At 31.1% G+C, this 23,929-nt stretch overlaps 2 protein-coding genes across 3 annotated transcripts in view; both read left to right on the forward strand.

The window, feature by feature from the left end:
• The first annotated feature begins 1,092 nt into the window (after positions 1 to 1,092).
• The window catches only part of LOC134687503 (adhesion G-protein coupled receptor G6-like), a 48,937-nt gene continuing 26,100 nt past the window's right edge, over positions 1,093 to 23,929 (forward strand). For both annotated transcript variants that reach the window (XM_063547859.1, XM_063547860.1), the window contains exons 1-6: positions 1,093 to 1,158; positions 2,634 to 2,794; positions 3,312 to 3,421; positions 18,119 to 18,299; positions 20,380 to 20,498; positions 21,119 to 21,186. In XM_063547859.1, the coding sequence (XP_063403929.1) occupies positions 1,154 to 1,158; positions 2,634 to 2,794; positions 3,312 to 3,421; positions 18,119 to 18,299; positions 20,380 to 20,498; positions 21,119 to 21,186 (644 nt within the window). In that variant the 5' untranslated portion in view covers positions 1,093 to 1,153. The remainder of the gene's footprint in view (positions 1,159 to 2,633; positions 2,795 to 3,311; positions 3,422 to 18,118; positions 18,300 to 20,379; positions 20,499 to 21,118; positions 21,187 to 23,929) is intronic.
• On the forward strand, positions 4,459 to 8,004 carry LOC134687504 (trace amine-associated receptor 13c-like). Its single transcript, XM_063547862.1, has 2 exons — positions 4,459 to 4,511; positions 6,555 to 8,004. The coding sequence occupies exon 2, from the start codon at positions 6,556 to 6,558 to the stop codon at positions 7,729 to 7,731; it is 1,176 nt and encodes a 391-aa protein (XP_063403932.1). The 5' UTR covers positions 4,459 to 4,511; position 6,555; the 3' UTR covers positions 7,732 to 8,004.

The raw sequence follows: 23,929 nt of genomic DNA on the forward strand, positions 1-23,929 counted from the left end.
ATACCCGTTATATGTACATTGAATTGTCAAAAACAGCCTATGCTATATAGAAGAAGCATTTTACTTTCCAATAAATTGCTTAAAGATAACAATTCCACAATTTTGTAAACCTGCTATATTTTGGGGCCGAAAAGGGGTCTTACTGAACCTACTCCTTTTCTCAGTTATGCTTTACATAAAATAGGAAATTATTGAAAGTTAAAACAGAGTTATTTCTCTTGATATAGAAATAATCTTACAGAACAAAATAACTTTCCTAGAATAAAATCCAATCACCTTCTTTTTGTAAGTGATTTGTTCATGCAGGTATTACTGTTTAAAATTAATTTACGAAACAGTATTAACAAAAATACCGAACTACAAGGCAAAATAGGGTAAACCCATACTTCAGACAAAACAGAGTTCTCGACTATATCAACAAACGGAACGCATGGACAACAATTGTCATATTTCTGACTTGATATAGGCATTTTATTAAGGAAATAAAGGATTTAATGGTTAAACCTGGTTTTAACTAAACTTTCTAAATGTATCACAGTTCCTAAGAGTTGAACCGATTGCTATTCTGTAGAATTCAAAACATGATAGTTAGGTTACAAGTTAGCCAATAGGGTGTGATTATATGCATTTACAACTCTATGTATGAATATAGAGAACATAAACTTTAACTTAAAACGGAAAAAAGTTATCTATCGACTATTTCAATTGTTATCAAATATCATCTTATTCGAAGCATTAGTTCAACATCCACATTTGCATTTAAGTTCCAATGTTCCATTAATTAAGTACTGATATGTTTCAGTATTCATATATTTAGGCTCCTACATATCTAAGTATGTTACTGAAACTAGACCTGACATGACAATATGAAGATCGTTGGGTAGATAAGATGTATGGTGCCAAATAAATGTTTTTGACAAAGTGCAATTTCATGCATTTTGTATTGATCTGGTTAACCACAAAGTTATATATACATTATATTGAACCAGAATCTCCAATTATATTGTGAATCTGTGTTGAGTGATAAACAATCATATTTTGAAAACATTTTTTTAGTATTTCATGTCCCATTCTTATATTTTACAGAGATTTATCGAATAATAAAATATCGAGTTTTGATAGAGATAGTATCCTGTACCTTCCTAAACTTGGAATGTTGTAAGTAATATAGATTAGCCTTCTAGCTCTTGTACGGAAATAATTGAACAAGAGTATAAAAAGTGTTTTGATTTATCAGAATTTTGTCTTCAGATTTTTTTGCGTGCATGTTTGCCACTTTATTTCCCCTAACGGAGAGACATATAATAATTTGTGTTCCTGTAAATAATTGATAAATCTGTCTTGCCTAATCTTTTACACCTTCCACAAAATAATTGTATGAATTCAAATATGGGTGATCAAATATCTATTTTCACATTTTGATTAATATCTTAATTATCTGGTATTCTTTTTTAAAATGAATATATCATAATTTATGTCCTTTCACAATAGTTTCTAATCTCGTTAATTGTCCCCCAACTGCCCCGAGAACACAGCTATTTCGTAGTGCATTTCTTTCAGACAATAAATTCAAATTGAAAAATAAAAAAAAATCACATTTGCTCTATCTCAAAAACTTGCTGACAGTGTAGGGAACTGACTATTGGGACAAATAATATAGAACTTATTGAAACTTCTACCAGCTCTTACTCATAATATTGGCAATTTTGTGTTATAGGGATATAAAATTCAGTTAAACAGCTTCAAATATACTATTATTTTACCTTTTTAAACTAGATCAAATCACTACTGAACATAAAGATAAAGTAATTCCATCACCCAATCTTTCATGCATAAAATATCAAGAAATAAATTGGAAAAATGTATGAAAAAAATTGCAAGTTATACACTGTTTACTCTAAGGTCTATATTCAGGCCAACTTGGTAAACTTGTTGTTGTTGTGCTAAATTATAATCCTGGTACCTTTGATAACTATTAACTCAAGGTACAAACACTGTGAAAATATTGACGAATTGGTATCGGTCTGGGTGTATTATATAATCATATTTATTTTTCCGTGTATAAGTTACATTTGATAAGCTTTAGCTTTAAAACAGATGCGTTTTCTAGAATTTAATGCACACAGTCTATTCCATTTAAAAATATCGGCAGACCTTGTGATGTATCCTTATGTTTCATCGACTAAAAAGACGTTTTGTATTTGTACAAATTCGTTAATCGTTAAAAGACTTATAACCGGGAAAGCTATGCATAAAATCCTAAACCGATGGTAGCGTCAAAAGGGACAACAGGAAATCATTAAAAACTAACCTAAAAAAATCATTAGGGTTATAAACTATAATTTACTTACTACGTTCTTACGAGAGCGCAATATTGTTTGATAACAGAGAAGCGCAACACAAAAATAGATTTCTGCATCTCTTACTACAGATAATGTTTGTGTCATTTTTGTCTTTTGTGGATAGTTGTCTCATTAGCAATTATACCATCTTCTTTTTTATACTTAGTTTTATATATGTCTACAATCGCAATATAATTGCATTCAAATGAAAGTAATTAAGTGTAATATACGAATGAGTATTTGTCGTACTAATTGAAGATGATATGGATATATTGTATGATTGGTTTTCAGGGCCATTAACGCTAACCCATTAAACTGTGATTGTGAGATGAGGGCATTTAGACAATCGATTACCGCTAGACAGGGCGATTTATTGGTTATAACAGCTCAATGTGAAGGAACTAACATTCGAATGACAGATATGACTGATTCGCAGTTTGGATCGTGTTCAGGTATTACATATACTATATAAAGATAAATGACACTTGGATTTCCCGAAATATTCAGTTTCTGAAAGCTAAATATCATATTTTGTTTTAAATAGTGAGCAGTCTAATAGAATAGCAACACAGCTACAAGAACAAAGTTAAACAAATAGATTAGGGTTTTAAATGGTGGAATGCATTTACAAGTTCAAAGTTGACAAGACTTACTTTAAGCATGACCCTTTTCCGTCCATATTTACCTTTTCTAAGGCTCTTCTTTACGGATTTCTCTGTTTAAATTTGGAAGTGAGAAATACCATGTTGGTAGTAAGAAATGTCAAATCTACAGAGACATATAAAAGAATGATAGTTTTTGTGTCCTAATGACCTATATACCTTTTAAGAAATCACAATGGCGATACCGTGTTATTTCTACAATCTAACAAACTGTAAAAATCATATGAATTTGTACAAATTTTATCTTCGAAATTGTGGTTGAAAGGGCTATACTTCTGATTATTTCTTTAACACGTTCGCATTGTAGATGATTTGTTTAAGACGGTAACATGCATGAACTGTAAAAATGTTCGCAGTACAGAAGAATGTGTAAAGCAGAATTTCACTACAACTTGCTCAACCAAAACAACAAATCGGGTATGGAAATAAGTAAAATCATAGTGTTTTATTTCAAGTGTTGGGAATTTGTTTTAAAGTCTTATTATATATATATATATAACAGTACATTTTCACGCCAAATATCATATTTATTTTGTTTAGTTGAAAAATAAATTTGCTGTTTATTTTGATGACTAAACATATTGGCAAAGGTTCAATTTAGAAATTTCATCAGGTATTGTGAATAATGAAATCTTTTCTCGAGAATTCTCATCGGCATAATCTTCTGATCTTTTTCATAACAGATATTCTTGTTTTTCACTTTTGATTAACCTGTTGTATATAGAGGTCTTAATAAATGCTGCGTTATACTCTCAAGCGTCCATCTAATACTGTAAACCAACTTATTTTCGAAGATTCTTTATTTTGCATTTAGTCCTTTCTAGTCAATTTCGCGATCTTGAAATTAACTTGTTGTAGTTAAACGAGGAAAGATTCAAGATATACAGTTTCGCGACGATTTGTACTCGCGTTAATGTTATATTTGCGAAAGTCGCGATAATTAGATGGTTCACAGTACTCATTTCATCATAATTAGTTATAGTATATGTTCACAAGATAACAATTCTAAGCAAGTTGTCATTTAATGATTGATTAAGGTATACGTTTCAGAACAGTCCATTGTCCATGATCTGGAAACAATCAGTTTATTGATGTTAATATGTTCCTACTACTAGTGCAAGTGAAATGTTCACTTAGTATGTATTAATTATTCATGTATGGATCAGTTTCAATATTCAAATGGAGTTTTAGCTTTTAACTGAATTAAACCTCCTAGTCTGTTGAACAAATGCTAACATCTGTATTAACTGTGACTATTATTACTACTGTTGCATTTAAACTGATTTATTTGTTATATTTGATATAAATTATTATATTTGTTTTACCTGCAATTAAACTTGCTAAGTGTGAATATTAGTAGATGATATAGACTAATATATAGGTCATAAGAAACATGATATATTTAGCTGGATCAACAGTTTATTATAAACAAGATCGTGGGCGCGGAGGCTGAATTCATCAAATCGCGCTTTTACCTGGTGGCAGTTGACAGCTTAAGATTTGAAGGGTAAGTCAATACATGTGTTTAATTGAATGTTAGCTTTCTCCTCATTAACATTTTTGTTTTATAGAAATTTTAATCGTGTTTATTGAATTACGAATGCATATTTTATATGATGTTTTATGTCTTAATCAGCGATTGATACATGGTATGAAATTATAGGATGACTGTAATAAAAACAAATTAGGATTTTAAAAGAAACATAGCACTTAAAATAAAATAGTTATATTAAAGTCAGAGTACGGTAAATAGGTTATGTCATTTATTTTGGTCACATTTCGCATACAACTTTGGCTCGTTGAACTACAAATGCATTTATATCATTAATTTTATGAAATAAACAGATTTAAATATTTTGTTCATTTTTGTAAAAATCACATTCTATTATCAAAAATCATTCTTAAATTTGTAGGAAAATCATAACTACCAATTCCTGTTTAAAAATTAATATATAGTTGACACAGTTGAAACACAAATTTTCGTTTGAATGATGTCGGTTTTAAGGTATATATCATTCTAAGTGGTGTTCTAAATGACAAATCTGAAAAAGTCGGAAAACAATTTCTTCACATAGTTATTAATCGTAAAATGGCGTTTCTCTACTACTAAATAAGTAAAAAATTGGTTATCACACATTAGGATTATTTAACATCAATAAAATATATATTCATCTAGTAAAGCAATTCTTGCTCCATGTGCATTATTACTGTTATCAAGAACACCTGGGTTCGTGTTGCACCATCTTTAGATTGCAGTTAAGGGGGCTTGCGGGTCTAAATCATTTTTTATTTATTTATATAGGATTTCAGTAATGTTTTCTATAAATGAACATTGTCTCAAACCTTAAATAAAAATAAAATATAAAACGGGGTCACAGTTCATTTACGATCACAATGTGCCTTCGAAAGAAGCATATATTTTCGTAAAAGTACTTGCTTCTGTTGAACTAATAGGAGAAAAAGAGGAAATATCGAAATAAAAAAAAGAACTAAATTACAGAAATCGCTAAAACTTTATAATAGTTAAGTTTAAGTACAGCTTCTGTGAAAATAACAATAAAAAATTTAGCTCACTAATGATTTAAGAAAGATATTTCAATTTCAATGCCAAAAATGGCAATTTTGAACCAAAGGGAGATAATTTGGAGCTGTTTCAATGAAACTTACATTTTAAAAGTCATCAGGGACCAAAACGAATTAATTTTTAGTTGAATGACTTTTTTTGTACCATATGATAAAGTAACAAATAATAAAGTAATAGATAAAATTTGAAAAGAAAAAAAAAAGAAAAAAATTCTGAAATGTTTATACCGCGAGCCTCCTTAAATGTATTATTAACGTTGTTTTGTCCTATTGGTCCGTTTTATATTGGTTCGATCTCCCTATTGTCTTTCCTGTTGAAATCATTTGCGTTTCAATAGTTTTGTTTTTGATTTAATGAAGCTTGTAATGCTTATATATTTCGGAATTTACACATGATGTTCTTTTAATAATAATTTTGAACTCCAAAGAAAATTCAAAACGGAAAGTCCCCCATGTTATGGCAAAATCACAATATATACACATTAAACGAATGGAAAATAACTGTCCTTTTCCGGACTTGGTACAGACATTTTCTTATGAGGACGGACATATTTAACCTAGTTTTGGAAAGAAAAAAAAAGATTGGAAAAAAGGCCTAACCCAAACAGATATGTTAAAATTAACATCTTAGTCAAATGCATCTTGTGACAAACAATCTCAAATTGAGCCTGTTTTGCTTGTATTTTTGTGGTGTTTTGATTGTTTTTTCCATTTTGCAATAATGCAAGTTTTTCAGATGCAACTGTGCAACAAGTTAAAAACAAAACTGTAAAAAACAAAACTGATATGCGACAGTTTATTTTATATAAATGACTGAAGGACGCTAATTCACCGATTTATTGTTCTTTTTGAATGTTGAATTGAAATGAAAGAGGAGACATTCATTTTGATATTTCTATTTTTTTACATTGTAGTTTCTGTCATGTACCTACAGAATGTTGACCTCATGTTTTTTCTCCATTTTTAGAATGAATGTTTCAAACACAACACAGACATGTTTGAATACGGACCCATGCTGGGAACCCCTAACGGAGGAAGCCAACAGGATAATTATGACAGACAGCATAACGATCATTATATTTATGATTATCTTAGTAGTGACAGGTGTTCCAGGGAACTCACTTGTCATTATTGTGTATACCAAACAAAAGAAGAAAACAACGGCTGTTCTTTTTATTTTATATTTAGCCTATGTCGATTTGATAACATTGATATCTGTTCATCCGTATGTTATCTTTAAGCTGTACAATTCGACCAACCAAAAATGGACAAACTTTTGTAAATTCTTTGAATTTGGAATCCACGCCGGGCTTTGTGTTTCGACTGCTATTCTTCTAATGGTATCAATCGATCGCTTTATCGCTATTTGTTTCCCTCTGAAGTATTTCCGTTATCAGAATTTCGCCAACCATATTTTGATTACTTGTTGTATTGTTGGTGTAGTCATCAGTACTCCACTGCTTTTATTTTATGGAAAACGTGAAATAGTCATAGAAATAAACAATACACTATTACATGGATATGTATGTGACGTTACCAGTCATTATAGACAGTCCCTTTTATACAAACTATTTGCAGCGGTTTTGTTTTGTTGCTTTGTTGCTATGTGTACTTGTCTAGTTGTGTTGTACACTTGTGTTGCTCGTAAAGCATATGTAGCACGCAGAAAAATTAATCCCGTAAAAATCATCGCGTCTACTACCTCGATGGATGATATGAAACCACAATCAACAACCACAAATACGACCGCTATAATTTCATTAACTGATGTAGAAACAGTTAGTACTGAGAACAATCTGAATTTCCAGAAGTTTAATTTTTCATCAAAAGTAAAAGATGTAAAGAGAAAAGAAGAGCTTACCGTGGCAAAACAGATTTTACCTGACAAGTTAAAAGCTGCCAAGATACTGTCCCTAGTTACAGCTGTTTTTATTCTTTCATGGTTACCCTTTTTCGTGGTACGAATTAAAAATCTAATGGATCCCAAAGATCCAAAGGATACAAAATCTCACTTCGAAAACGTATCACAGAGTTTTTTTTGTCACCTGTTTTATATAAACAATGCAATTAATCCATTGATATATGCAATTCTACACAAGCATTTCCGACATACATGCCTGAAGATGTTGAAAAGGAAATCATGAGAAAAAATGAATATTTAGAGAATTTGCATACGAATTTATTACATCAGAACTGGCATATGAATGCTTAGAATAGAATAAAACTGACTTCAGAATACCTAACCTAGACAAAATCTGGTGAAAGAATACATCAACGAGTTAGAATTACTTTTAAAACCTATATAAGACGAAATCTAGCTTTAGAATGCTCGGACTTTTATGAACCTGAATTCAGAATTAAACATACACTTTTAAATTGTATAGCAAACATACCGACCTCCCTGATTAATTCAAAGAATGGAACATTGACAAAATCAAACGTTGTCAACCAACGTAAGGAAAAGAAAACAAGTATCAAAGATCTGCCTTCTGCCTCCTTCCACTACCAATCAAGGAAACAAAAAAAGACAAGATTTGCATAAGACTATTGTATTATTATTATTTAAGTATGTATTTATTTCACTAATGATCATACTGATGATTGATGTATGAATACTATCAAAAATATTTTGCAATATATATGAGAATATGTGGTTACAGGTATGACTATCAGTGAGAAAATTCTCCGTTCAATTCACATTTTGCTAAAAATCAATCATTATATGTAAAAAAGAATGTATTTTTATTAGCTCACCTGGCCTAAAAGTGAGCCTTTCTCATGACTTGGCGTCCGTTAACTTCTCTTCTGAAACTAGTGGGCAAAATAAATAGCAAACTTGGCCTAAATCATCCTTAGGGTATATAATGTTTATAATATATCAAGGCCGCCATGGCTAAACTCGAACATTGGGGTAAAATGCCGTTTTTTGGCTTATATCTCTGAAACTAAACCATTAAGAGCAAATCTGACATGGGTATAAATGTTCATCAGGTCAGCTTCTATCCGCCATACGCAGAAAACAATGACTGTTTGGTTGCTGAGTCACCAAAGCAGAGACTTTTGTCGTAAATTCTATTCTTGTCTATATCAAATGTGTGTGGGTTTTTTACGTCGAGTACGTATAAAAATTATACGTACATATAAAAAACCACACACATTTGATGTAGACAAGAATAGAATTCACGACAAAAGTCTCTGTTGTTGGTGTAGACAAACCTTGAAAGTGAGCGACACGTGCTCTTTAGAGCCGCCAGTTCACTTAGGATGTATTTATCTTATCAATTATTATAAAGATGGTTGATGTTTGATAATTATTTAATTGTTTGATTGGTGTTTGCTTCAAGACTTTAATGTTACCTGTTATCTATATTCATCTGACTATGATTATAAAGATGATTTTGACTTACCATGTTTAGCATTTGTATATCACTGTTATATGAATAAATATCAAATTCATTTCAAATCTATGTTTTTTTTAATCATTATTAAACCAAAAGAAACCAGCTCAACGCATGGTATATGTATAACCAGAACGTTAATTCCTGTTTTATATGATGCGTGTTGTTGATGTCATTTTATGGTTTTATTTACGATATGTCGGAGATATATTGTTTGTCTGTGCAGCTGTTCTAAGTCAGGGATCCTTGCCCAATCCCCTCTCCGTATAAGAACTTGCAATCTTTCAACCAGGAACCCACAACTATCTGCTTTTTCCTTCTTAATATGGGTCTTGTATGTTTCATTAGTCCGATTTCACACAACAAAATGATGTTAAACTTGAAAAATATTTGTAAAGAAGCAAATTTCGCATATTTTCCGACTTCTATAAAATAACATATGTCTTCACGGCTCAATGATACTTTAGACACTATTTAAGATGGTACCTAGCACTACAGGGAGATAACTCTGTAAAAATCACCTAAACGTTTTAATGACGTTGTGTTGTTAAGGGAATATTAAGCTTCTCAATGATCAAAATTAGTTCTTGTCAAACTGCGATATAACCAGTGTAATTTTTCTGATGAAATGCTTTTTGAAAGTTTCATATTTTTGTCAAGGGATTAAAGTAAATACTTTGCCAAAATTTTAGGAAAATTAAACGAGCCAAATTAATTTCAGTGAAAGTGTTCGTTACCACCTTAAGTTCATATTTGATGACAGCCCAAAGATATTTAAGGTATACTATACCTTCAATCGATAGCCAAATACGATTGACCTTTCATATTCAACTCGACTGAATGCTGCTAAGTGTATTGTTTAACTCCGACCTTCAGCCAAAATATTATACCGTCATATTTCTATGACGACTCGATGGTATTATATCACGGCAATTTAAGTTCTGTATGGTAAACCTTCCATATACATCTCGGCACACTGATGCTTAAAGACTCATAAAAAGCCGATATCGAGATTGCTTAGTACATTTGAACTATCGGATGATTTTTATACTAAAAAAAGATAATATTGGCTTTATGCTTATGTTTAAGATTATCCTTCTGAGTATCTCTTTTTACTTAACAGTTAATAATTTTAACGATGCGTTACTGAAAGAGTATTCAAATTTGATCAAAATCGTTGATTCACTTTAGGAAAACATCAGCTCCATTACGCGCTGACATCAAGTTTGTATCATATAGTTATTGCATTCAAAGTGTTGTTTTTAAAGTTATGAATACGGTCAGACTCATATAAAAACCTCTTGCAGAGTATTGATCACGTACATTAGAATTATGAACATAAAATTAAAAATAGCGATATCAACAATAAACATTCTATAAAAATTTCTATATTACGTGAAACAATACTTGTATTGTTGTTTAAACATCATTCACAAGGGACTAACTCTTCCACCGCGTTAGATTACCAGTCTGCACGGTTAGCCACTAGTCCGATGCCCCAGACTAGTAAAATTTGATTCGGACTAGTGAGTTTTTGCAAAATTTTGTTTGGACCAATAAGAAAAATGTCAGAATATTTGTCTTCTGACTAGTAGTTGAAAAAGTTTTTGGTGCAGACTGGATTACTAAACTGCTTTAGAAGGATCGATAAGTACATGACAAATATGAAACTAACGTAAATTTAAATATTTACCCGGGTTAACAAACTCACGCTCTGCTACAATGTATAGTCAACTAGTGTTTGATAAAACTTTTATCAGATCTAAGTAGATAGAATTGGTATTGTGAAACAAAATAAACTAGCTTATATGTGTACTGTGAAACAAAATAAACTAGCTAATATGTGTACTGTGAAACAAAATAAACTAGCCAATATGTGTACTGTAAAACAATGGATACTAGCGTTGGTTTTACTTAGTATTAAAACTACGCTTGTTTTGATTTAAAGCAAAGTAAACAAGCGTATTTTTTCTATGAAACATAATGTTATAATCGTTAGTTTTCTAACGCGGTAATAAACTACGGTAATATAACCCTTGTAGCAAATTCATTATAGATGTTGTGCTCCAGACACGCGTATCGTCTAAAAGAGATTCATCGGTAACACTCAAAGTATCCTAGGCTTAGCTTAAGTACTTCATGTAAAGAAGAAAACAAACGTATGTTGTGCATGTAGCAAAGTAAACTAGCAAAATTTCATCTGTAGCAAAGTAAACTAGCAAAATTTCATCTGTAGCAAAGTAGACTAACGTCAAATTTGGAATGTATCAAAGGAGGTTAGAGCAAGTTTTAAAATGTATCAAAGTTAACACGCGTTGTACCGAAGTAAATGCAAATGTTAAATTTAGTATCATAGAAAACTTAAGTGAATATCCTTGTTTTATCATATTTTTTAGGACATCTTTTACTTGTGTTATATAAATATTGAATTACAGGGATATAGGTTTCAATTTGTAATTATTACCCCGCTTTAAAAAAAAAAAGGGGGGATACTGTTTTACCTCTGTCTGTCCGTCAGTCCGTCCGTCAGTCAGTCCGTCCAAAGAATATTTTTCGTCGCATTTTTCTCAGGAACTACAATACAAGGATTTCTGAAATTTGGTTTCTGGATTTATATAAGTCAGCTTTACCGTGTGATGCGTTTTCAGATTGATCACTTGACAACTTCCTGTTTACCGAACACTTCTATGATTTTACACATGATAGTGAAGTTGAAAACTTTCGTCACACTTTTCTCAGGAACTACAATACAAGGATTTCTGAAATTTGGTTTCAGGATTGATATAAGTCAGCTATACCGTGTAATGCGTTTTCAGATTCATTACTCAATAACTTCCGGTTTACCGAACACTTGCATATTTTTACACTATTTATTTTTTCGTCGCATTTTTCTCAGGAACTACAATACAAGGATTTCTGAAATTTGCTTTCAGGGTTTATCTAAGTCAGTTATACCGTGTAATGCGTTTTCAGATTGATCACTTGACAACTTCCTGTTTACCGAACACTTGTATGATTTTAACATGATAGCCAAGTTGAAAATTTTCGTCACACTTTTCTCAGGAACTACAATACAAGGATTTCTGAAATTTGGTTTCTGAATTTACATAAGTCAGCTATACCGTGTGATGCGTTTTCAGATTGATCACTTGACAACTTCCTGTTTACCGAACACTTGCATATTTTTACACTATTTATATTATCCACTTGCGGCGGGGGTATCATCAGTGAGCAGTAGCTCGCAGTTTCACTTGTTACAGCTGTTTCATAAACCACGATTCTTTTGGTGAGAAATGAAATTTTCATAGATATTTTGTTTTGTTTAATGTACTGGTTCCCATATATGATCTCTTTATTTCATAACTTGGGGATGATACCAGGATAAATATACTAGTACTTGATAGAGGCACATATTTATTTTTAAAGAAGACACAACGCAAAAGGACGGATAGTTCATAGTTTAGGTATTAGTTTTAACTCTTGAAGTTCAGGGTATATAAATGATGAAAATAACTGAATAGCTAAATGCTTTGACATCAGAATAAAATACAAGTAAATATCAACTTTCCAATCTTGAAAAAAGTTTTTTTTCGGAAAGTTTATAGTCAAAGAAGCACTGCCCCTTCGTATGGTGTTTACATATCACAATTGGTACGTTATTCCCGTGCTTGTTCACACTATACGGACTTCATGTACAGGATTGTGCTCCTTGCGCAGAAACTGCTCCAACAAAGTTATGAGGAGGACAGATTAAAATTGATACGCCGTAAATTTTATGGACACCATCACGAATTGGTGGATCCATACAATGTGTCTTTGACCAATCTAGGTAAGGACATTTTTACCACATGGTAGATTTTGGTTTGTCATTACGTCGTCTAATCTTTTAATTACCAAAAGTGACTTATTCCCGATTGTGACTGTTTTGTTGAGTGTGAATTTGCATTACTATAAGACGTGTTACGGTACTTATCTATCCCGAATTCATGTATTTAGTTTAAATGTTTAATGCTATATTTGTAATTCTCATCGAATTTTGTCAAAGGTGTTGACGTCTCTTCTATTATATTCCCGTGTTATGGTAAAGAAAATTAATCACCGCCTTCATTTATTAGATTTGATTTTGTTCAAGTACTACATATACCATGGTTTTAACGAGTTAACACATTTAAACAAACGAATCCGAAGGATGAGTTTGTTTAAATATGTTAATGAGTAAGACACATGGTATATAAAATTTGTAATATAAATAAAATGATTGACAGCTTCAAGACCTTGAACTAATATTGGAAATTGATCACATTTCAGTTTTATCCAAGGAAATGGAAGCTCGTGTAAGTCACCTTTGCGTCTCGTTACTTGCGCCTCGTGTATGATCTTCTGACTGTGTATTTCATGTAATAGAACCCCTGATTTTGTAAAAATGGAAAGAAAATGTCAGATTTTCCCAATTTTTATTTAGTTTTGCGCCCCGTGTATGATTGTTTGCGCAGTTAATTTCATAATGTCATCAGACAGACTTTTACTTTTCTACACTGGTTAGAGGTATAGGGGGAGGGTTGAGATCTCACAAACATGTTTAACCCCGCCGCATTTTTGCGCCTGTCCCAAGTCAGGAGCCTCTGGCCTTTGTTAGTCTTGTATTATTTAAATTTTAGTTTCTTGTGTACAATTTGGAAATTAGTATGGCGTTCATTATCACTGAACTAGTATATATTTGTTTAGGGGCCAGCTGAAGGACGCCTCCGGGTGCGGGAATTTCTCGCTATATTGAAGACCTGTTGGTGACCTTCTGCTGTTGTGTTTTTTTATTTTGGTCCTATTGTTGTCTCTTTGACACATTCCCCATTTCCATTCTCAATTTTATGAGGTAAATAAAAATATCGGATTTCAGCGAAAAGGATTAAATAATTATACTAATGACGGTAAGAATTGTTTTTTGTTTGTTTGTTTTCAAGGTATTATACAAATTTATCATATTTTACAGAATTTTCATCTCATTGAAAAATGCATATTTATACATTTCTAGTTTTCGTACAAACTGCTTTTCTTCCGTTATTTTATTAATTCGATTATTAGATTATTTATTAAAACACAATTTTAATGATAACACACTGTATTTAAACAGTAGCGGACCCAGGGAGCGTAGATAGTGTACGTTCCCCTAATTGATCGCAAAAAAAATAAATTCACAGATATTTGTAGCCGATATTTTATTATTCCTTTTTCTATACGTACCCCCCTTTTAAATCGAAATTTAATTGGATTTTAGCAAAGGAAATGATAGTTTCACATTTCATTTTTTTTTCACAACTTAAAGAAGAAACATTTAATAATTATTTACAAAATTAGGGGAATTCGTAACACTCCTATATAGTTTGAAAAGAGTTTCTTAAGATGTGGGCACACATAACTTATTGCTTTTGTTATAAAATGAAAACAAATAAAGATCTTGACCTTTTAGTACGTTTAGCAGTTTCCTTAATATTTAAGAGGCGGACACATTTAAAACAAAAGGTGGAGCTTCAGCCATGGAATAACATGAAAATGAATATGTTATACCATGGCTGAAGCTCCGCCTTTTTCCCTTTGGTTTCTAGTTGAGTTGCATATTTAATTAGCAAAGTATTGTACAACATCAATTAGCATATTATATACCATGGTTTTCCCTAACCACACTTTTTAAGCAAATTATTTCATCAAAACATCAAACGAAAAAAATCCAATTTATGTTAAAACGTAATTTGTATGATGTTTTACGTTTGAAGTTAGATTCAAAACAAACCGGACATGGCTATATAATATAGTTAATTGCTACCTAAGTTTGCTATTAATAAGAATTGAAATGTGCATTGTCATTAAATGTAATATCAGTATTTAGTTCAAATATAATCTTAAATCAATCCTTATTCTATCTTATTCATTCAAATGTGACGTTATTTTTATTTTTTAATGATCTGTTTTACAAATTCAAATGTGACGGGTTTTTTTTTTCTTCATTTTTTACAATTTCAAATATGACGTCACTTGGCGTTCAGGTTTTGACTTATTCGTATGTGTCTATTTTTTGTGTTTCATTTTGTCGGGTTATGTAATTTTTTTCGGTTGTTTCCTGTAATTGGTTAATACTTCATCTTTTTTATAGTCATTTTATAAAATTTACTGTTTGCAAAAGTATAAATTGTTCTTAATAATAGGGATGTTCTGGTACCGAACAGAAAACCCAGGCCGTTTTTGGCACACCTTTTTTGATCTTTTGGTACTCGGTGCTGTTCAGCTTTGTATTTGTTTCGGCTTTCATACTTTTGTATCTGGGCGTCAGTAGTTAGTCTTGTGTGAACAAAATGCACTTCTGGCGTATTGAAATTTTAAACTTGTTGCCTTTTGTTAGCTATTATTCGTGTGTTTCTTTGTCAATTGTGTTCTCCTATCTATTTTTATTGTAGTCCTGTTAAAATTGTGTTGTCATTTTAATGTTATATTTCACATGGCCATAAAAGAGGGAGGTTTGGCATGCCACAAAACCAGGTTCAACCCACCATTTTTACCTTTAAAAATGTCCTGTACCAAGGCAGGATTAGGTCATTGTTATATTATAGTTCGTTTCCGTGTGTGTGTGTGTTACATTTTAACGTTGCGTTCCCGTTGTATCGGTTTTTTTAGTGTGAATTCACATTACTATAAGACGTGTCACGGTACTTATCTATCCCAAATTCATGTATTAGGTTTTGATGTTATATTTGTTATTCTCATAGGATTTTGTCTAATGCTTAGTCCGTTTCTGTGTGTTACATCTTATATTTAATACGTTTCCTTCAGTTTTAGTTTGATAACCCGATTTGGATTTATGAATTTTGAACAGCGTTATACTACTGTTGCCTTTATTTAGCCGTAATTGGAGTTTCTATGGGACATTATATTGTATATATTTACAGAATTAAAATTTATAGATATAATGAGACAACTCTCTATCCAAGTAACAATTTATAAGAGTAAACCATTATAGGTCAAGGTATGGCCTTGAACCCGGAATAAGTATGTTACAATATAGAAGAAACATTTGTTTTCTATTAGAAAAAGCATTAATGAACATACAATATATTAAGTATGCAGATAAAAAATTAAATCACAAACATACTGAGCTCCGAGGAAAATTCAAAGCGGATTTTTTTTTATTTAATGGCCAAATCCATAGCTCAAACACATCAAACAAATGGACAACAACTTTCATATTCCTGGATATTCCAGATAACTGTTACATATACTAGTATTAAATGACATTCAATTTCTCACACAATCTAATGTTTCGTTAGATTATGAACTGAATTACAAGTTGTTGATCCCTCCGAAAATGACTTGTAACACGTGCCACAGTGTCACGCTTCTAGTGTTTGCATTCATGACACGAGCGCATTGATATGTGTATCACTAGTTCAATATGCTAATTATATTCATCTATAATCGTTTACATTTACAACTTGTTATGTACACAAAATATGAATGGTTTACTTATAAGTTGAAATTTGCTTTTACTATCCTGCTAAAACTTTTTACTGATACTATTTAGATTTGTACTTTATGTACGTGTCTCCTTGTTATTGTTTTTTTTTTATTTGGTTTGTAAGTTTTTTGTTTTTTAAGACGAGATTTAACGTTTGTATTTCTGGTATGGTACTGCTTTAACATTGTCTCATGTTAGAGAAATGATTAAGCTCCAAGAAACATGTATACCCCAACTAACCCCGCCACAAGCTTTATTTCCTGTTTTAAGTCAAACGCCTGTTATTCATCAGTTGTCGTTGTATAAAAATCGAATGTTATAAAATCTTCGGTTTTACGTACGTTCATTCCCGCAATAAAATATGGTGTCATTTTTTCCTTTATTTCTAATTGAAAACATTGCATTCATCATCAGCACTGGATACCAATGTTAACAGATCGGTTTTTCATCGCGTTATTTTCAAACAATAACTTTTAAATTAAGATTGACAACGTTATATATAACAAAATCCACGTTTCTCTAAATTTCCCTTAAAGACATAATTAACACATTTTCTTGACATGTGGTAAACAAGTCATCTATAAATTGAAAAATATGTACGATCGGGATAAAGCAATATCTGTTAATGTTTTTACTTGCTATTTTTGTCGTAGAGATAAACAGCAAACAAACCATTAGTTAGACTTTCTATTGTTTTCATGCATTGCTCCCTTTCTTGGTCGGTTGAAGACAAAACTTTACGACAAAAGAGATGATTTCAGATTTGCCAATTGTGAACTTTCCATTTCTAAGTAGCAACATTCCAGCAGCACCTGCATACGGGGTATATATCTCCAAATTGATACGATATTCCCGTGCTTGCATTTCCTATCATGATTTTCTTGATAGAGGGTTACTGCTCACAAGGAAGCTATTAAACAAAGAGTTCCAAATGGTGAAGTTGCAATCATCCCTTCGTAAATTTTACGGACGCCATCACGAGTTGGTTGACCGATATGGAATAACCGTTTCACAAATGATATCGGATATGTTCCTTACGTCGTAACTACAATCCCCTTCCCTTTCATGAATGTGACCTACCGAATTATACTATTTACCGGATTTGAAATCACATAAGCAACACGACGGATGCCACATGTGGAGCAGGATCTGTTTACCCTTCTGGAGCACCTGAGATCACCCCTAGTTTTTGGTGGGGTTCCTGTTGTTTATTCCTTAGTTTTCTATGTTTTGTCATGTGTACTTTTGTTTTTTTATGTTTGTCTTTTTCATTTTTAGCCATGGCGACTTCCCCTTTGGTATCTTTCGTCCCTTTTTAAGAAGATGAAAAATATTGTAAAATGCTGTGCTGTCCTGATAATTCGTCCGATATTTAATTTCATTCTCATTCATGCAGATTTCTACCTTGCAATAGTTGTAATCCTATCACACACATTGTATTTTCTTAATTGATAAATTTATTCATATTGAATTCTAACTATTCCTAATTGAAAGAAATATACTCAAAGTATCGTCTTCTTTTTCATTACTAATTAATCAGTTTTTACTAAATGTTACTCTAATTGTTGTCTGATTGGCTTTTAATGTTACTTTTTGAAATATTGGGATAATTTTAATATTTTTTTCTTGTAGCCTACATGTTTTGAAGAATTGGTGTATGTATCTTCTGGATTAATGATTAATAAAGGATGCACATCATACAGTCAGTGTCTGGGAAGTGAACGTAACAATGCCGATCAGTGCTATGGACAATCAACTGCTCGGTGTAAATTCTGCTGCGTAGGAGAGCGTTGTAATAAACCAGCTTTGAAGGGTCAGTTGGTATAACCTGTGTGAGATGTAATATTAGTACTTCCGGTCAAATTTGATTAATATATTTAATTTCATCTAATTTGAACTGAATTTTGCCATCTGTTTTATCTGCCCACTCGTAAATAATATGCTTCTCCTTGGCTATATTTTTCTTCAGAAAGGCTACTGTGTATTTATATACACTTTCATCTGTATAATAGAGATATGTTTGTTAATTTAAAAATATAAAAAAAGAAGATGTGGTATGATTGCCAATGAGACAACTTTCCACAAAAGACCAAAATGACACAAACACATGACATAAAAAGGTCTTTAAGCACTCGTACACAACTACCTTTGCGAGTGTTCTTTTGTCTAATAATACATTTGAAGTCGGTGAAACTTTCGATGAATATTTTCAACTAACTTTAAAACTCATTGATTAAAACGCTTCCTTGTTTACAGCAACTTTTCAACAAAGTATAAAACATAACAAAGAAAATAACCAAATAAAATAAATTATGTTATTCAATTTGAAATGTAATAAAATCAACGGTACCAATTTTGTTGCACCAGATGCGCATTTCGACAATACATGTCTCTTCAGTGATGCTCGTGGCCAAAATATTTGAAATCCAAAGCATATATAAAAGATGAAGAGCTATAATCCAAAAGGTCCAAAAAGTATTACCAAATTCGTGAAAGGAATCAGAGCTTTGCGTGAGGGAGATACATTCCTTAATTTATAATAATTTTTAATATTTTGTAACAGCAAATTTTAATAACACAAAAAATCCGTATTTTCATGCCAGTACCGAAGTACTGGCTACTGGGCTGGTGATACCCTCGAGGACTAATAGTCCACCAGTAGAGGCATCGACCCAGTGGTAGTAATAAAATCAACGGTACCAATTTTGTTGCACCAGATGCGCATTTCGACAATACATGTCTCTTCAGGGAAATGCTCACATTTAAAGTATTTTAAAAACATTTCTGAGTGTTTTGATGAATTTTATTCCAAACAAAAAGTGCTTCGGACGCAAACAATTTATACAACGTGTTCTTTTTCTTTTTTGGTGTAGCTGTTCATTTTATACACTGTGACAAGAAAGAGTTATTCCGTCTAAACATACATTTGTAGTTTTCTTGAAGCAAAATACAATACGACGGCCCTGAAAGCAAACATAGTAAAAATGATCTCTGGCCTTAATTTGGCTTACTAAACATTATCTGCATGCCAGTTTTTGTCAAAATACGCGATACTATCTCCAAGTAATTACTTTTTTAAATTAAGAAAAGATTACGGTTTTGAAATCAAAACTGCAAATGTAGTTAAAATAACCTTGATATTTGTGATAAAATAATTAAAATAACAAATTTCCAAGGTTCTTTTCCTAGAACTTAATGTTTTTAAATGAACAAAAATATTGCATCATTAAAATCAAAGACGTTAATGCAAAAAAAAACCAAGTGCATACATCAAACATCTGACAAATATAAACTGCATTAATGGAAGGAACGGAACACTATTGTCAAAGAACGGAAATTAATGAAGGACAAACCTTAACGTTCGACACTGATTTTGTTTACAAACAGAGTAATTTCATTTCCGATCATGTTCAGATTTAAATCATTAACTCTGATTTTTCTTCTATACTATTTTACTATAATCTATTGTGTAGGCACATCTTTTTACAAACAAAATTTTTTTTGGAAAAGAGATACAGAAAAAAAGTATGCAAGTAATTATCATGAATACGATTTATATAAAGATTCAAATGTTGAACGAGTATGATATTTATTCGAGATGATTATTATGTTAAAAATAAATAAATGATGATTAACATATTTCCATGGTAAGCTTTTCCGTCTGACTTTCAAGACAGGTCCAAAACCTTAACCATCTCATGATTTATACTAAGTTTGGCAAATACAAACATGCAAGTAATGTTCAGTAAGCAAAAAATAAAACGTTGAGGAGCAGCTTGGTTACTATTCTGTTTTTATTTTGTACTTTTAATCATTTCTCTGAGTACATTTTGTAGTTCATGAAATTAACATTGTATATTTTACTTTTATTCCTTTCATATATACTAATATAGGTAGATTACACACCTCGGCTTATATGGTCAAAATAGTTGTGAATGCAGACATACCAGATAGTTTATCTAATCCTGGATTAATATTCTACACAACATTTATCACTGCTGTACAGTCTCAGGTGATTATTAACGTTATTTCTCCAAGCATTTTTAATTCATAACGTCATCGATTAATTTTTGGAGAAGACGTTACTAAGTTGAATAACTTGTGTCTTATCCATTTGTCTCTTTTTGGAACAATAAAATGTGTTTAAACTATCAATTAATTACTTTGACAACTAGTACAATATGTAGGGTGTGGCATGCAAAGAAGATTAGGTTAAGTGTTTGATATCCATCACGGTTTGTTAGAAGTTTCGATTACACGAAGATTTCTATATCATATTTGTCCGCATATGTTTTCGTACACATGTTTGACTGATTTTGACTCATTCCATTTTATTGAGTGTTTCTATACAAATTAAATGGGAAGCTTATCTGTTAAAAAAAAAATTGAAATCAATTTAAAGACCGTAAATAAAAATGGAAACAGCGAAATATTCCAAAAATAATCAAAAAAATAATCAAAATACTATTCAAACATAGATTACCAATTTATTCTTTATTTTCAGAGTTTTTTCTTAACAAATGATAAAAAATAACAATCAATAACAATCATCAGCATTATTTCTCACGAAATTATTTTAACTATTTGTGTATTATATATGTTAATTTTCGTTATGAATATTGAACCCTGTAGATTGACAATGCACTGAACAACAGAGCTAATTCATTTGGCAGTTTTGTTTCAACAGTTACAGTGATCGAGTAAGTTTTTCTTTTTCAATTTCATTTTCAGAGTTTTGAATTTAACAAAGCAAAGATTCTAAAACGATCAACTGCATTATTAAACGTAGTTCAAATACAATATTAAGGATTAATTGATATTTGCTTATTATATATTGCTAATAAGTTCTGGTCATAAACAAACAATTATCAGCACATATTACACATGTAAGCTTTTTTTTTATATATATAACTACAGTTTTATCTCATGTCCTCATAGACGGTTCGTAGTGTATGTATGTAACGCCTCTTGTTTGAGACAATGAATAAGTTAATTTAATTGCTTTTTTCGATTGAAGTTTCATACAAAAGTATTTGCAGTTTTGAAAACATTCTACTAACACTAGTGTGTGCTTAGTTAGCATAGTTATTAGTTCCTATTAGGGTAGCTCTAATCATTTTCAACCTTGGGTGGTATGTTTTTCATAGAAATGCTAAACACAATTGCATTCTACAGAAATGGACTCGTCCTACTTTTTATTAGAATTCATGTTATAGGTATATATTATTCAATTGATAGGCACTGACAAGCACTATTTTATTTCTTTGAACAAAAATTAAAAGGCATTATCACATCGAATGTACGTTTTGTTTTAAGAAATGTCGGAATTTGATAATTGTGCTTTATTGATTCTCCTTAAAAAAATTATGTATTCAGTAGTTATGGCGTATGTTAATTTACACCTCACAATACTTTTTCGAAAGTAGAACACAAAAAAAAGAAAAGAAACTCATCAGACATACCAGGATTAAAATGTTTTATTGAAGCCAGACGCGCGTTTCGTCAGTGACGCTCGAATAAAAATTAAAAAAATGTCAAACATGCCAAATAAAGAACGAAGTTGAAGAGCATTGACCACCAAAAATTCCTGAAAGTGTTTCCATATACAGCTAGGGACATATCTCCATGAAGCAACCCTTTGTCCGAAGATTTACAGTATCTGCTATGGAGATTGGTCGATACATTTACTATCTAAGAAAATGCTAGTGTTTATTCGCAAATTTTTACCCCCTAACACATTTTATTGATAATTATGATGAGTCAAAAATAGTTAAAACATGTTAAGCTTTAAGCTCCATCGTCGATGGCAGATTTTTAGAAATATGTTGCGGCCAATTTGGTTAATAGTTTATCTTAGTTAAACTATTACTACAGACGGTTTTGGTTTGTTTTCGTAAATTGTTGCAAAGTACTAAAATGCCTAGCGCTTTTAAAGACCTATAAGGTAAATGTTCAGTGACCCCTGCTGTTGTACTATTAGTACCTGATGGTATCATCATTTCAGTATCCAGTACTTCGATAATCACATGATTTATTACAATATTTTGAAATGTACCTTTATGAATAAATCAATCATATAAAGAAAATCTGAGGTTTCAAATCCCTCAGGCAAATTTTACCGTTCATAAGTCATATAGCACTTTATCTGTTTTGGTTCTAATATTTCATTAGCTTTTATTAGCTATTTATATATGGGCTGAGAGTATATCCAGAAAAGCGTACTAGTATCTGAAATTGTCGTTTTCGTTCTATTTTGACAGTCTTGACAAACACTAAACGTGTAACTACAAACTCTTAGCAAACATATATTCTTCACTTTTACATTTGTTCTCATTGTGTATGTTATTTCTATTTATTCTATTTTTTGCAATTGATTTTTTTCGTCTTATGAAAGAGTAACATTTAATAGTAGATCCGTGTATGGAAGTCACTTAAACGAATATTATTACATAACCAATTTGTACTTTAATAGTTCCATCTGTTTACGAATGCATATTTATAGAATATAACGAGTTGAAATTGAGATGTAGGTTACATTAATTTAATGCTAAAATTACAGTTATTTATATTTCTATTTTTATAGAAAAAAATTAGTTTACGCGGCTATTCCTTTTTTGTGAATTGCGTAACAAAATCGGAGCAATATTAACTTAACATAATGAAGTTTTTTTGTGATTTGATACACAAAAAAAGGTTTAATCCACCATTTGTTACATCAGGAAATGTCTTTACCATTAGGAATATTTCTTTAACTTTCCATTCGTTTAATGTGTTTGATATATTTATTATCTTTTTGAGGGAATATCCGCTCTTCATTTTATATTTTGCTTTTTAGACCAATTTTATTTTTTCACATTATTTTTAAAAATAATTTTTATTATTTAAAATCCACTGCATGTATATTGTTGTAATTGTGTCATCCAAGAGTTTTAGATCTTAGTACAGTGCACTGAAAATATGTTTATTTGAGGATGTTTGTTACTCTGTTAAGAAAAAAAAAGGTTTTTTCAAAAGATGGTACCCAACACTTTAACTAAAATTAATTTTGCTCGTTTAATTTTCTTGAAATTTTGACAAAGTATTTACTTTGACCCTTTGACAAAAATACAAGTTTGAACCAACCGTTTTATCAGAAATATTACACTGATTATATAACAGTTTGACAAACACTTATTTTGATCATTGAGAAGCTTAATATTCCCTTAACAACACAACGTAATTAAAACGTTTAGCTGATTTTACAGAGTTATCTCCCTGTAGTGTTAGGTACCACCTTAAAAGACTGTTATGAATTGATAGTTTATAAATGAAGAAACCTAAAAAGAAAGAAGAAAAAAAAGATGGTTCCATGTGCTTCTTTTCAAAATATGAGCTATTGCAAATTTGGCTAGAAATATTTTTTCCTTGACATTTTCTTAAATTTAACATTGAAACCCTTTTTCT

Source organism: Mytilus trossulus, chromosome 10 (assembly GCF_036588685.1).
Source record: "Mytilus trossulus isolate FHL-02 chromosome 10, PNRI_Mtr1.1.1.hap1, whole genome shotgun sequence".
Lineage (NCBI taxonomy): Eukaryota > Metazoa > Mollusca > Bivalvia > Mytilida > Mytilidae > Mytilus > Mytilus trossulus.